At 43.8% G+C, this 16,052-nt stretch overlaps 1 protein-coding gene across 4 annotated transcripts in view; it reads right to left on the reverse strand.

Moving 5' to 3' along the window:
* Nucleotides 1-14,404: 14,404 nt before the first annotated feature.
* The window catches only part of PARD3B (par-3 family cell polarity regulator beta), a 957,311-nt gene continuing 955,663 nt past the window's right edge, over nt 14,405-16,052 (reverse strand). For all 4 annotated transcript variants that reach the window (XM_069468028.1, XM_069468036.1, XM_069468042.1 and 1 more), the window contains one exon: nt 14,405-14,873. In XM_069468028.1, coding sequence (XP_069324129.1) covers nt 14,516-14,873 — 358 coding nt within the window. In that variant the 3' untranslated portion in view covers nt 14,405-14,515. The remainder of the gene's footprint in view (nt 14,874-16,052) is intronic.

The raw sequence follows: 16,052 nt of genomic DNA on the forward strand, positions 1-16,052 counted from the left end.
ACTAGTTCTTTAGACCCTTGGATCATACGTCTGACTTTTCCAATTTTTTTTCTTTAATCAATAACTGACACTGACTTATTTTATATTGGTCTCCCCTCAGTTTCTGGTGTGGATTCTTCCTTTCATGGTGCAGTATAGGGGAAAGAGCCTTTTATTCAGAGTCCCAAGGCCAGAGCTGTAGTCTTGGCTGTGATGTTGTTAACTGGATGAGAGCAATTCATGCCATTTTCTGGGTCTTACATTCTTCATCTATGAAATGAAGGAATTGGATGAGGTCAAATTTTTTCTTGTTGCGGGTTGTAATTCATATGGGTCACAGAATCACTTTATGGGATCTTGAGCAGAATAAGAAAAATGAAATGGAATAAAATAGAAAAGAATGAATTATATGCAAGGTAGTACTATGGTATGAAATTTGTTTTTATTCATAAATGTACTTAAGTGATAGGTTGAGATGTGAACTGTATGTCTTAGCATGGGCCAAGGCCGAAACATGTTTGAAAAACGTTAGACCAGAGGAGCTTTGAGGCCGGCTTTAATGCTCATGTAATTCTCAGGCTCTGGGGGGAAAACGCTTCCATGTGATGCTCTTCATACTTGGGCACAGCCTGGTTTGTCTCTGGCTCTTCCAGGAGAATCAGCCAATGCTTCTGTAGTCACCACTGCTGGGGTGGGAGAGTAAGAAAAGGGCCCGAGGGCAGGTAGTGGAGCCCAGCCAGGAGCAAGGAGGGGTGGGGTCAGGCGAGATCCCCCTTGGGGGAAACTTCCGTGGTTTCGGAGAGTCTTTTTCAGAGCAACCTGGCCTCATGTCATTCCTCTTTAGTTCACCCTGGACAGCCAGACAGCTCGCATCCTCCAGAGGCCCCTGGGGCACTTCCCCGTGACTTAGCACAGCATTTCTAAACTTCATTTTCCTACCATGCTGTGATTGTTACCATATTCATCAATACCACCATTTACTTAATATTTGCCTAAATAACTTTATTTTTAATGAATACTTTTGTTACTACTGTAAGTAGAAAAAAAACAGGATCATTTTTTTTCCTAATGAGAAGACAATCATACAATTACTATAAAGAAAGCAAAACAATGTTATTAAATTTAAGTTAGAACCTGCAAAAAAATTCAAGCCAAGGAGTGTTCTCTGTTAGTAAAAGAGATTAGCAAGTTTTAGAGTGATGCCGAAGACACAGTAGCACCTGACAAATTCTTTCTTCTTGACCAAAGCAGATTATCGGAAATAGCTTTTTCAGAGTGATTATGTACTATTTAAGTACTGCCTAAAATTAGATTCTTTGTGAAAATCAGGACTAATAATGATAAATAACATAGAGCCTCCATCGGGTGATGTACTAAATGCTTCGCGTAGTCTTCACATCAGCCCGTGAGGCCAGCATGGGGACACCACTGTGAAGACAGGTGGCTGAGGTTAAGAGATGGTCAGTAACTAGCTGGGTCCCAGTTTGTCAAGCAAGAGCCACTCTTACCCATCCCCCTAATGCCTGACTGTGGGTGGCTTATTCCCCATGGAGGACTGGGGGAGGGCGGAGGGTGCCTCTGGCAGCTATCATTTGTCAACCTTGGCCCAACGTGCCTCAGTTTATCAACCCTGCTCCAGTGAGTTCACTGGGCAGAGAGTTGGTGTGGGATCCCAGTGACAGAGAGGAGTAAAGTCTTGGTGAAGGCTCTAGAGGGAGCTAGGGAAACCACTAAGGAAGGATAGAGATGTCCTGAAGCCAGGTCCCTGGGAAGGACCTCACTGCTTCTCAATGGACAACGGCTGGCACCTGTGGCAAGAATATTCGAGTTTCCCCACCCCAGCCTTATAAGGCAAAGGCCTGGTTGGAGTATTGGGGGAGGGTGTGACACATCAGCAGAGGCAAAGACCCACATTATGGGACAATGTCTGGTTTGGCACACCTGACACCTATAGACAGTCAGTTCACCTGCAGATACAGAAATGCCCATTGATCTACTGTGGCCTCTGCTAGGGGCTGGCATCCTCTAGCCTGATTTTGTAGAACACAGCCCAAGAGCAGGCACCTTTCAAAGTGTGTCCCAAAGCAGTGTGGCCACCTTCCCGAGGCTTGCCCTTTAAAGCCTGGATGGAAAAAAGTCACCGTGAAGAGGCACAGCTCCAGGCCAAACACTGTCACACAGAGAAGGTCAAGAGAGGGTCAGAAAAAAAAAAAAAAAAAAAAAAGGAAATTGAAAGGCTGCCTGGAGAGCAGGGCTGTGCCTGGGGCTCCATCGCCCCTCCCCTGCCACCTCACACCTGGGGGTGGGGGTGGAGAGGCAAGAGGGTGGGAGGGGACAAACAAGGTCCCCACTTTCCAATCCCCCCCCCATGCTGCTTATCAAAGGGGTTTTGACTCCTGGGTGGCGGAGCTGGTGGGAGTCTGGGAGCTGGGAAGGTGTAATATGACTAAAAGCTGTTTTAATAAAGCACGGGGCTGGGTTGAGCTGCGCTCTCCATAAATCAGAGGGCCACACCACAGCGCTCTCTGAGGATCGGCAAGACAGCACATCTCGGGGCTGGGGAGGCTCTTAAATCTAATCGACAGCTCTGCGAGCAAAAATACAGCCGCGACTGGAGGACAGAGGTGGCTGCACGCTGGAAAATATCCCGAGGAGCGCGCACATTTCCCAGGTGATAAGAATGCTGAATGGTTCTGAGCTGGGAAACCTTGGAAAACAATTAGCCAGAGAAGCAAGATAACCTGTTGAAATTATGGCCCTGCACTTTACTGCTCTTAATAAATTTTCTGGCAGCCTCTCTCCAAGTCAGGGTCCTGGTCTGCTTATACCTTTAACAGTTGGGGGAATTAAGTCATCAAAGTTTCATCCACCTGTCTGACTTCAGCCAAAAGTACAACTTATTTGCCTGGATACCTTTCAAAACGGCTGTCTACATAGATTATAATTTAATATATAGTGGAACTAACACAAGGCTGCCTGTTTCTTGAGTCAAAATGTCAAAATCTGCATTTACACGTTCTGAATCGTCTTCAACATTGCACACACTTTAAATAGTAATCACATGTACGCTGTGAAGAATGAAAAGAAATTACACTGAGATTTGCTTTTAATCTCCTTTATTCATTGGTGTAGCAAGAAGAGCAGAGGCTGCGGACTCCCAGCTGAATATGAGATCAGAGCTGCCGTTTTATCAGCCACAGCTAGTTCTTATTCTCCTGGAGCCTCAGTCTTCTCATATGTAAAATAGGAATAATGTCCACCTTATTGGTGTGAAGAGGAAAAGAGATAAATGTAGGGAAAGCAACTGGCGTAGCTCCTGTACACTCAATAGGGATTAGGCCCTTTCTTTTTCTAGTAAAAGATCTGTTGAGTTTTTCCAGTTCCAGTAGCAGTGTCCTTTCATCTGGCCAGTTTTACTTAAACACCCATTTGTATGAGCAATTTTTCCAAGTACCTAAATAAGTGCGCAGAGTCCCTAAGTAACTCGCTCTCATTGGATCTGAAATTCCAAGGGCAAGTTACTTAATTCATTTAAGGCTCTGTGGTCTCGTAGAGTTTGAAGATTAAATGGGATACATCATGAAAAATATTTACACCAGTATCTGGCACTTACTAAGCACTGAATAAATATTCTCTATTATTATTATTAAACTACAACCCTCCCCTCGCCTTGCAGTTATACATTTTGGGGGAGTTCCTGTCTCCATGCAGACACTTGTGTTGTATCCTCTTATCGGGAGAGCCAGTGCCCTTGCTTGGCCTGTTTACACCCTTCCATCCTTTAAGGCTATTTTAGATGTTGTGTCTTCCTTAGACTGTTCTGATTCTGTCTACACCCAAAGTCAAAAGTCAGCCTTTCTCTCACGGGCTTCCTGGGCAGAGAGTACTATCTCCCTCAAGCACTGATCCCATTCAGCCTGCGGTTGGCTCTTTGTGAGCACATTTTTCTCTTCTACTCACCTCTTGGGTCCTTGAGGGTAGAATCCAAGGCTTGTCTCTGTCTGGAATCCTCTATAGCATTTTACAATGTCTGATAGACGTATCTGTTGGGCTATATATAATTAAATGCCATTTTATTTTCCTACTTTTTATTAGATTGAGTCATGGGTTGTTAGGGTCCAGTTGAAACTATATTTTTTATGATGTCACACATTCATTATTGGGCAGCAAACTTAGGTATTTTTACTCGTGTGGGGAAGGTTGGTAACAATAAGCCAAATGAAGTTCAAGTTGAAAGGATGATCTTTAAAATGGTTTTTAAAATGGTGACACCTGATGTATCTCTCTCTCACTTTCAGAGGACATGGGTCATCTTTAACCATGACCCTTGACGTCTAACAGTCCAGTGAAGGGAGGCACAGGTCTGAGGCACACTGGCCACAAGCTAAGGACGAATCTTTTAATGCAACCTCCACCCACACATCGCAAAGCAGAAGACCCCCCCAGGAGCTGGCACAGAATGCCCAGAGGACAGTAGGTTTTCAAAAAATACTTAATGAATAAAGGAAGTTCAGCTTTCTGTCCTTCCTGAGTAGCCTTGCACTGCCTGGTTGGCTTCATCGTGCCTCAGTTTCTTCAGCTGTAAAATAAATACGAACCTGATGTTCTTTGTATGAGAAGTGAAAATTACTGTGATCATGAAACATTAAGCATGCATAAAGTAAGCAATAATTAGTTAGAATAACCGTTGGCATTAACAAAGAAATCTCAGTCGCCAAGACACTTGCAAAGTCATCTCTAGTTTCTTTGGATATATCTAAATAGCTTTCATAAAATCTCTATTTTAGTACCATTGTATACAGGACTCAGTTTCTTTATGGAAAGTCAGGGAATCATTTTAACTCACCATCTACAGTTGTTGAAAGGAACTGGTAATGCAAGTGATTGCAAAGCACTTGCCTAAAATCCAAGGAGTTATACAATAATAATGGTAATCATCTGTCACTAAAAGTATTTCCATCTTAGTAGGTTGTAAGTAATACATTTTCTCTTTGCTCAAGTCTCTCTTTACTCTCTAAATAATGCATTACCCATTGCATTTACAATCTCCTGGCCTGGTTCTTGGTGTTTTAAATTAGAATCTGGCCTGCCCACGTGAGCTAACACCTTTCACCTCAAGAATAATACCAGGCGATCTTTAACGACAGGACTTTGAGATTTACAGTTTGAGCTTGGAAGTGGAATGTCAGCAGTGTGGCAATTCAGGAAAAGAATCCTCACACCTCATTTCTTCATTCAAATGAATTCAACAAATATTTCTTGAGCATACAGTCAGAGCTAGGCAATGTGTGACAAATAGGATACACCTTAGAAGGCCACACAGACGTGGAAACTAATTATTGTAATACGGGTAATAAAAGTTTTAGTGAGAATCTGCAAAAAGTGTCTCAGTAACATACAAGATGGAATTACCAATCCCCCTGCCTCGGGAGGAGGGCTGTGGAAGGTGTCTTGGTCAGTATAGTTGCAGATAACTGAGCCCCTTCTAGAAAGTTCAAACAGCAAGGAATTTAATGTGGGGAGTTAGGTGTTTGCAAAATTGTTGGAAGGGCTGGAGGAGCAGGCTCTAGGTGATGCTTCCAGAAATAGGTCTCAGAAAAACATTACAGAGCTGGCCCACTGAGAAAGTTGCAACCTTTGCAACGATCAGAAAGTCAGAGATTCTGGACAATTTATTATTATCATTATTACTTCCTTCTAACTGTGATTATATATTCTTTGACCAACATCTCCCCATCCCCTAACCACCCAAGCCTCTGGTAACTACCATTCTACTCTCTCCGTCTATAAGATAAACGTTTTTAGAGTCCACATATAAGTGAGAACATGTAGTATTTGTCTTTCTGTGTCTGGTTTATTTCACTTTGCATAACATCCTCCAGTTTCATCCATGTTGGTGCAAATGACAGGATTTTGTTCTTTTTAATGGCTGAATAGTATTCCATTGTGCATATATACCATATTTTCTTTACCTATTCGTCTGTTGATAGGCACTTAGGATGATTCCAGAATAGGCAAATATATAGAAACAGAAACTAGACAAGTGATTTCCTGGGGCAGGGGGGTGGAGGGGGAGAGAATGGGGAGAGAGAAATGGGAAATGACCACTAATGATTGTGGATGCTGAAAATGTTCTAAAATTGATTGTGGTGATGGTTGCATAGTTCTGTGAACATACTAAAAACCGTAAGTTTGTACATTTTAAATAAGCAAATTGTATGGCTTGTGGATTATATCTCAATTAAGTTGCTAATTAAAAAAAAGTGAAGGATTCAAAAAACCAATGCCCCAACTCTCGGCAACAGAATCCCATTGCACCAGCCGGGATCCATAGCTAACACAGTGGATAACTGTCACACGGCATCCACCCCCAGGAAGCCAGAGCCTGGGCACTCCTGCAGTGACAGCAAATGCCTCTGCTACCGTGTCTGCCAGCAGAAGCATGCCGAGCCCTCAGTTCTGTCTTTCAGTGTTTTTGGTCTGTTTGGTGGAAGCAGGGCCTCACGGGGAACCCACGCCGTGAGGAGATCTGGACGATGTGTTCCCCAGCGTTAGAGCCTCCAGCCTGCAGTGAGTCCTGCGACACGAAAGACAGGTGGATGGGAGGGAGCCCGTCTCCAGTCTCTGCCTTCGAGGCTTCACGTAGAAACAGCTGCTGGATCTGGGACTTGTGTGATGAGCGAGGCTCCACAGCACAGAGCAAGGAGGGCAGCGAGGGCATTCCGAGAGCGGGCTGCTGTGCTCATCGCATACTGCCGGGGCACAGGACTGTGAGAATGCACGTTTGGGTTAAATAGGTAGAAGTAATTTGAAATGACAGTAGCACAAGATGCAAAACTAGGTGCAGTAAAAGTTGGAGACGGAGAGGCATGGGAGACTGATTTTGAAGGGCTTTGGACTTCTGACTCTAAGTTACAAGGAGTAGAGAGCCACAGAAAGGTTTTAAGGAGAGTGTGTGTGTGTGTGTATGTGTGTGAATGGGAGCAGGGATTAATTTTCCTTGACTGCTAGGTATGTTATTACCATGGTGTCCTGATAAATGTTTAACAACTGGCTCTCCAGAGGGAAGAAAAAGCACCCTGCTTTGTTGGGTATGCCAATTCCTGTGTTGTAAATAATCCCAACATGGCCCACACAAGCTATTGACATGATATCTCTGAATGTAGAGTTGGAAAGAGATGCATACAATTGGCTCTTGGGAGCTGGTACCAGCTGGCACCAGCACTTCCACACAGTAAGTCCTTACTTAACACCCTTGATGGGTTTTTGGAAACTGTGACTTTAAGTGAAGTGATGTATAATGAAATCAATTTTACCATAGGCTGATTGATATAAACAAGCGTTAAGTTCCCATGGTGCATTTCTGGTCACAAAAACATCACCAAAGTTCTAAATGGGCCGGGCGCGGTGGCTCACGCCTGTAATCCTAGCACTCTGGGAGGCCGAGGTGGGCGGATCGTTTGAGCTCAGGAGTTCGAGACCAGCCTGAGCAAGAGCGAGACCCCATCTCTACTAAAAATAGAAAGAAATTATATGGACAGTTAAAAATATATATAGAAAAAATTAGCCGGGCATGGTGGTGCATGCCTGTAGTCCCAGCTACTCGGGAGGCTGAGACAGGAGGATCGCTTGAGCTCAGGAGTTTGAGGTTGCTGTGAGCTAGGCTGACACCACGGCACTCACTCTAGCCTGGGCAACAGAGTGAGACTCTGTCTCAAAAAAAAAAAAAAAAAAAAAAAAAAGTTCTAAATGAAGACCAAAACACTTTAACATATTAAACTAAACATATTAAACACTAAAATAAATGTGTGCTATGCATACATTTAAGAAAGATTAATAAAAATAATTATATACCTAGTTTTTGGTGAATCTGTGAGTGATGGTGGTTTAAATCAAAGAATGAACATTTGCAAAACAAAAATTGCAAGGAGCACCTTCTACCCCCACGAAGTTTGAAAACAATCACAAATGAGGCAGGTTTGCTGAGTGCTTTCAGACCACATCGTTTATTGTGGTCCATTGGTGTGATTATCACATAATTATGAATTTTTATTTTACAATAATTTGTATTCATTTTCCAACCCACTTACTCCAGTTCAGGGTTGCGGGTGGCCGGAACCTCTCCCGGCAGCTCTGGGTACAAGGCAGGGACCAGCCCTGGACGTGATGCTATTTTATTGCAGGATGTGCTGAGACCTCCCCCGCCACTCAGACTGGGACCGTGTAGACATGCCAATGAACCTAACGTGCACATCTTAAGGATGTGGGAGGAAACCAGAGGACATGGGGAGAATGTGCAAACTCTACATAGACAGTGGCCCCAGGTAGGAATCAATCTTTTTTCTCCTCAATGTTATAATGAAATGACACTGAATGAAATGACATTGAATGAAATGACATTGAATGAATTGACATTATTGGAGTGCCTGCTGTACATGCCATGTGAGTTAATTCTCAAAAAAACCCTATAAGGTGAAGAGCAGTTCCATTTCACTAATGATGCTAGAGAGACAAGTATTAATATTTGACCTAAGATGATGCAACTAATCAGTGGTTGAACTTTGTTTTAAGTCCATGTCTGCTTGTTTTCAAAGCCAATGTTCTTTCAATATGACTATGCTGCTTCTAGAAGAGTAAGATGGTCAGATCTTTATTTCAGAAAAATTCCTCTGGCAGGATTAAAGAGCAGGGATTGGTGTTGTAGTGTGAAAGAGCTGTAGATAATTACATAAATGAATGGGTGTGTATGTGTTCCAATAAAAGTTTATTTACAGGCTGGGCAAGGTGGTTCGTGCCTGTAATCCCAGCACTTTAGGAGGCTGAGATAGGAGGATCCCTCGAGCCCAGAGTTTGAGGTTGCAGTGAGCTATGATGACACCACTGCACTCCAGCCTGGGTGACAGAGTGAGACCCTGTCTCAAAAAAACCAAAACCAAACAAACAGAGATAACCCCAAACTTTATTTACAAAAGCAGGAGGCAGGGTTGCATAGCCAAGGGGTAGACTGGCGAGTACAAGGCTGGAGGTGGGGAGATCACATGGAAGGCTATTGAAGAGGCTGGGTGAGAAGTTACGAGGCTGAGCTGGGGCATGTCACAGTATCAGGAAGCATGAATGTATTTGACCGAATTGCAGGACAGAACGTTGGTCTTCCATCTTGTTATATGGGAGTAAGTGGGGCAAGGCACAGAGTTATGAATGGGAAATCCAGGATAATTTCCAGGTTTCTGGCTTGTAACTGTGAACATGGCCCACATTTTGGCCAGGAGAAAATTGTGAGGAGCAGGTTTCTTTGGAGAAAGCTTGTTTTCAATTTGAGCGTGTTAAGTTGAAAGGGTCTGTGGGACATCCAAATGGGAACGTCCAGTCAAAAAGCTCAGGGGACAGAGCTGAGCCCGAGAAGTCAGCACAGAGGTGGCAGCTGCAACCTTGGCTGTGAAGGAGTCTGCGTGGAGTATGGGGAATTCCCAATAACCCAGGGAATAAAGGACTTCAGGAGAGACAGGGACGGTCTCAAGAACTTTCTATAGCAAGGTAAGGGTGATCCCGGCAGGAGAGATACCAGTGTTGGGTGTTGTTGTGGACGCTGTGAGGGACTGCTCAGATGCCATTTCAAGAATGGATTGTTTTCGTATCAGAAAATAAAAATAATAATACATTAAAAAATTGGACTATTTTCCCAGCTGCTGTGAGTACATCCCAAAGATGGCCCCCCACTGTCAGTCCTCTTTGGCAATTGCCTCAACTGAAGAAAACTGCCTGGCTCTAGGTCTTTCCTCTTTCCGGAGGTAGCCCCTATCCACTGATCACCACAGTGGCATAAAGGCCCAGCTTCCTCATCCCAATTTGGGATACATCTGAGGGGCCATTGTTGCTCCAGAGTTCAACAGTTCTGTGGGGCTGGCTGAGGCCTCAGCTGGGACTGCACTGCAGCTTGGCTTCCGCTTCTTAGGCATGGAACCCACGTGCACACTAATAAACATCCTGCTTGAGAATCTCCGTCTCAGCATCTGCTTCTCAGGGAGGCTGGCGTGCAACTGCTGCTCTTTGCTTCCGTCCTTGGCCCTACTGCTGTTTTCGAATGTTGCTATTCAAGGGCGAGCAGGCCCAGACCCACCTATTAATTCATCAGATCCTAAAACAACCCTGCGGTGGGTAAAAACCAAGACTCTGATGTCTTACTGACTGAATAAAGCTTTATTTTAATGCAAAATAAGACAAGAAAAATCTATATACTCATATATAACAACATCCAAAATGTTTTCTGTGGTACAAATGAGATCATCTTAAAAAGTTTGTAAAGAATTCATTCTCCACCCCCATATGCCAAAATATGATTTCACATAATTTATCTTCAGAACTTATGAACAGACTTGGTATCATAAAAGCACAAGAAACACTAGAAAAAGTGATGGTACAAACAACAGGTTTTGTTTTATGTTCCAGTAGTAAACAGCACTGCAGATGGAACAGGAGAACACTTTCTGGAAGCGTCGGGAGACAGGCTAGAAGAGTCTTTGAGGTTGATTCACTTCCCACTCCCAGCTTGGTAGCCGAGCCTGTCTTTAAAAGTCAGCTTGTGTGTGATTCTGTGACTATTTAAGGACATGAGGGAGAAAGGGTTTCACTTAGAAGTTATAACTGCATGTGAGATTCTAGGCTTATTTTAGATATCTAACTTCTTTCCTCCTTTTTGTCGGAAAGGTGACTTTGTAAGAATATCTTATGGAGACCCCTCTTTCTGGTCTCACTGTGGCATCGTTTCCACCTAAGTCGACACGAACTGGGAGTGCAGAGAAATACTAGTGTAGCTGTTTCTGAATCCAACTCCCTCCTGCCTAATTGCACGAAATCCAGACTTTCTGTTGCTCATGGACTCAGGAAGCAGTAGGGTGTCTACCCAATTTAACACCAATTAGAAGGCCATTCATTGTGGATTTCAGACTTTAATGCTGATGGGAATTGTACAGACACACATTACATACCAAACTCTCCAGATCTCTCTACCCTCCTGAAATGCTACAACGTTCCTCCAACAAAAATGAATGCTGTGGTTACAGGTAGGGGAAATAAATATTTTTTATAGGCTTGATCTCTACGTATACCAGGGAAAAGAGAAATGAGCTTCATCATCCTCCCAAAGTTGTTAGGTGGATTTCCTTCAAAAGACAGCTTTAGTTAAAAAATTTCATGAATGCTTGGAAGGGATAATGACTCATGTTTTAATTTTATTTAGTTGACAGTAAACTATACAGCTACAGTGAGGCCTCCAATCTGTCAGGAGATGTGCACAGGGCTTCCTCCGTGGGTGACAGCTGATCTGTGGGTCCCTACCATGCTCTTGATTGTAAGATTTTTGCTCCATGCTATCCTTGGGGGTCAACACATGTATACCTAAAAATCTAAGAACGAAGAACTTCAGAATAATATTTTTTCCCAATTTCTGCTTGCTACTAAATTATGATTTAAGAGTTGTTTTTTTGAGCTTGCCTTTCATCCACTGATTTGGTATTATGTGGAAACAATACCATACCAAGAGTGATAGTGCCACAGCTCAACAACAAAATGGATTAATGAGATGTTGTGTTTGTCTCCCTTGCAGAGGACTGAATTCTCCTGCATCTAAAAGTTTTCAATGGTCTGCTCTTTCATCTCTATTGCAAAACAGGAGAAAACTAGGGCTCCTTAAAATATCTAGTGACTTGAGGCCAAGCCTCATCTCAAGGCCCAAATGACTCGGCAGTCAGATCTGCAGCCAGGCGGGTGTGTGTTGATTGGGTTTGTATAACAGCTCAAAGTGTCTCTCTATTCCAGGGGGGCTATTAGCGTTGTGAGCTGGAAGGAGACACCTGACTGAGTTTTCCCAAGGCCGTAAATAAGCAGGGAATGATTTCCTGCTCCTGGGCATCTATTGATTATATCCTGGTCTTCTAAATACGCTAAACAACCTGTTCTAAATACTGGGAAAGAGACCTGTAACCTCTGGGTGGTGACAGTTGGAGAGTTAGCACACAGGCATTTATAAAGCTTACACTGGAGCTGTTCTTAATTGTTGCTTGGCTTGATGGAGCCTCTGTCACAAATGTAACGTTCACTTCTTTAGGGCAGGATCAAATGGAGCGTGAGCTATATTTCAAGCAAGAAAAGAAAACTGCTATAATCTATTTCTTGTTCACTTCAATAGTACCTTCACATCCCTGGCTGCTTCCCCGGATTAGCAACTATGTTATTGACTGTGTATACAACACAAAACCATGCTTTGGAGCTGCTCACTGTGAGCCCGTGTGCAGAGGGCACTGTACCCGTGAGATGGCAACACGGCAGGTGAAAACACAGGCATCCTTTCCGCAAGGGCCACCCCTCCAAAGCACAGAGTTCTACACCCCACCCCTGGCCACCCCTCAAGTGGTCTAGCCTGATCCAGAAGGAGCCTTCTGGCTTGGTTATTTTTAGAAATCTACAGAAATTTGGTTAAAATTTGGAACATGCCGAAGAGCTGATTTTTAATGCTTCAAAACAACTTACGTTTCCCTCGTCTTCTCATTTTCTTCTTTGCAGTTTATTTATTTGAGGGGAAGGTAGCATTCAGCATGTTGGCAGGAAAACCCTACAGTTCCATTCAGGTGGGCAAGGCCTCCAAAAATCCTCAACCTTTTTGAACAAACTGCAAACAACCTAAAGGTGCCTGACTTAAGAGAGATGACAGAAGACAAAACCAACTTGATAGTCTATTCTCAAGATGGTCATAGTAAACTGTAGTTTGGAAAATGACATCTCTTGAAGTCCATTAAATAACACTATTTACACCTAAAACTAGCAGTTGCATCATTCTTGGTAACATAACTCTATTTTAAATTAAAAAAATAAGACTAAACTGTGCTAGATGGATGCTCTATGTATTCAATAATACTATAATTTATTAAACCCTGTCAGCCAGAATATATCTAAATTGAACTCAAGACTTTTTTGGGAGGGAATGAAAGAGGAATGTGAAAAGACTTAACGTATTTCAAGAGTCACTGAGCAACTCAAACTGATGCTCAGGTTTTGCTGTTTTTCAGTCTTTTGCTTGTATTCTCATTTGGGTCAGGTTGTAAATTTCAGATGTTTTGTTCTTGTAAAAAACAGCTGCAAAGCTCCAAAGAAACTGCCATGGGTTTGTTCTACTTAGAGGGTGGGGTTTCAGCTTTTCAAAGCCATAAGACCGTCCTTTCCCAATTGGAGACTCTGGCCTTGCCCTGACTTTTGTTAATGAAATAGCAGATACAGAATGATTTAGTCTCATGCCTCTTTTCCCTTCCCCTCCATTTTTTTTTCCGTCCTTATCAAACTTTCCAGAAAACATTTTTAATCTTTCATTCTCCATATTGGTAGTCGCACGTGTTTGAAAACAAAACACACACACACCATCTTTCACTTCCTTCTACGATCTGCTGGCCATCAATTTCCAAAGGCCACGGTCAGCTCCTCACTGTCCTGCGTGCAGATGGGTACTGTTTGGCACCGAGTCTGGAACTGGCTTCTCTAGGGCACTGCTTCCTGTGCGACCCGACCGGTGGGCTCTATTTTTCCTAAGTACATTTTAGCTCTCAAGTGGGAGCCTTAAAGTAGAGGCCCCAGTTAAAATAATTACGGGCAGGAGATTTGGGGCTGACTCTGAAACCAGATATCTCTCTGCCTGGGACCCGGGAGGAAGGAAGGTGAGGACCACGGGAGGTTCACCCCTCTTAACCTGATCACCCTGATTCTCGGGATATATTCCTCCTGGAAGCTCTGACTAGCTTTGCACATTCTCCCAGGACACTAATACTGCATTCACATTGCACTGACTTTTATATCAAAAGCAAGCAAATGTGTAATGTTTACATCACATGAGTGGTATCAGGAACCTGAGAAATTCTCCAAATAAGGAAATGCAGTCTTCCTTCGGGTATAAAAAATTTCAAGGCGATCACTAGTCATGTTTGCTGTTGTTTTTTTTCTCAGTAATAAAAAAAAGCCCTATACTCACTTAAGATGCCTACATCGCAGTCTGTCTACTCTGCCACTCCTCTGACTTAGAAGCTCTAATAAGCAGCTGAGGCTGAGCCTGGAATGGATGCTGCGGCCCAGCAGAGGCCGCCTCTGTTCTGCCACTTCTGGGGGCGGGGGGCGCAGGGGGGGCGGGGGGCGGTGTGTGCGCATGTGCACGTCGGCACAGGTTCTCTAGCCGGGAGGCACCGTGCAGTCTAGCTCCACTGCTAGCCGCTTGTTCGGTTGCCACTCTCCCCGAGTTGAAAAATTCTGAAAGCCTTTCGAATATCAGGTAGTATTGTTTTTATGGCCCCTTTCTTCCTCTTCCTTCTGATTTTTTACACCCCCCCCCCCCGCCCCTTCTCTTTCCCTCGGATTAGCAGTCAAGTGTTGCAACCTCAGTGGGAAAAAGCTGACTTGTACCATGGAGAATTCCGAACAGGTAGAAGGCGTCGAGGTCTAGAAAGGGCAAAGGTGGTGTTCGACGTCTTCCTCTCGGGGCTGGGCTGGCCTGGGCGATCAGCTATACGGCCGCGGTCATGGGGTTCTTCTGCCGGGGGTCCTGCGGTCGGTAGGGGTACTGGTCTGGGCTGCCGCCGCGGGGCCCTGGTCTGCCCATTTCCTGATAGGCCGGCACTCTTTGGTGCTGAGGAGGGGAAGGAGGGACATCTTGTCGGAAGGGTCCTTTGTGCTGAGGGGCTGGCGGGGGTGGGTAATACTGAGGATACCGGAGATCTGCCACCCTCAGATCTGGGGGGCGCGGGTAGCTCCCTTTGGGAGGGTGCACGGGGTGAGCCCCCGGGAAATACGGCAGCTCCCTTTCCTGGTAGAGCCCTCGGGCTGCTGCGCTCAGGTAGTCTGCGGGACCCGCGGGCCCTCCCCTGGAAGGAGAAGAAGAGACAGGTGTCAGTCACCGCCAAGCCGGTGCCCAGCCGCGGACCGTGTGGTTGGGTGCGGCCACTGAGTAGGCCTTGGCGATGGCAGTGAGCAGAAGATCTTTTTCTTACCTTCTCTTCTTCCTGTTGGCTGCTAGAATACCACCTTAGACCACCAGGGGAAAGCATGTGCCGAGGAAGGCAAAGACGGCAAGAAGGCAAGAGCCGGGGTCCTTCAAACCACGCTGCCACCCTGTCAGCCAGGGCTGCTCACACGCAGATTGGGACATGCAAGGGAGATACACTTCTGTCTTGTTTATACCCCCTTCTGGTGGCCTCTATTATAGTAGCCAAACTAGTTTCCTAAGCAAGGCAGTAAGTTTGGCTCTCCTTTTTTTCCAAGTAGCAAAATACATAATTTAATATTTAAATATATTATTTTTCACCCATGAATAACTAGTCTGAAGCTGTGTATTAAAAGGAATGCTTTTTGTTCCTGTCCATTTAGTATTATTTTTAGTTTTAATTATGAATATTTCAAAAACACAGAAAAGTGAACCAGTTTCAATGATACTCATGAACCTACCTCTTATATTTAACAGTATTAACATTTTGCCACATTTTTTTCATATGGCATTTTTGTAAAGGAATAAAATGTTACAGGTACATCTAAAGCCCTATCCTTTCTCCTCCTTTTCATGTTATAATTAACTACTATTCTGAAGTTCGTGTGTGTGAATGTACCTTAGCACATTTTTACATGTGTGTATCCATAAGCAACATACACCAAGTTTATGTTTTAAAATTTTAATAAATATCATAGTCTAGAATTTGTTTTGTAGTTTACTTTTGTCGCTCAGCATTATATTTTTGAATTTTATCCATATTGATACATTTAGGATCTAGTTCATTAATTTTAACTGATATGTAATATTCCACTGCGTGACACCAGTCCTGTTATAAGGGAAGATCTTAAATTTACTAAATGCCTCTTAGGTGTCAGACATTATGATACATATTTACATATTATATACATGGCTTGATTTTTGCCCACAGGTTTTACCTTAATTCAATGATGTTTTACTGACTGGCAAGGCTAGAAATAAGAAACAATTTTATTTTCCTGCCCAACAAAGCCCAACATTTCAGGGCTCACTATATGTCCTTTCAAGTCTGTTTGCAAAC

This window comes from Eulemur rufifrons, chromosome 1, assembly GCF_041146395.1.
Source record: "Eulemur rufifrons isolate Redbay chromosome 1, OSU_ERuf_1, whole genome shotgun sequence".
NCBI lineage: Eukaryota > Metazoa > Chordata > Mammalia > Primates > Lemuridae > Eulemur > Eulemur rufifrons.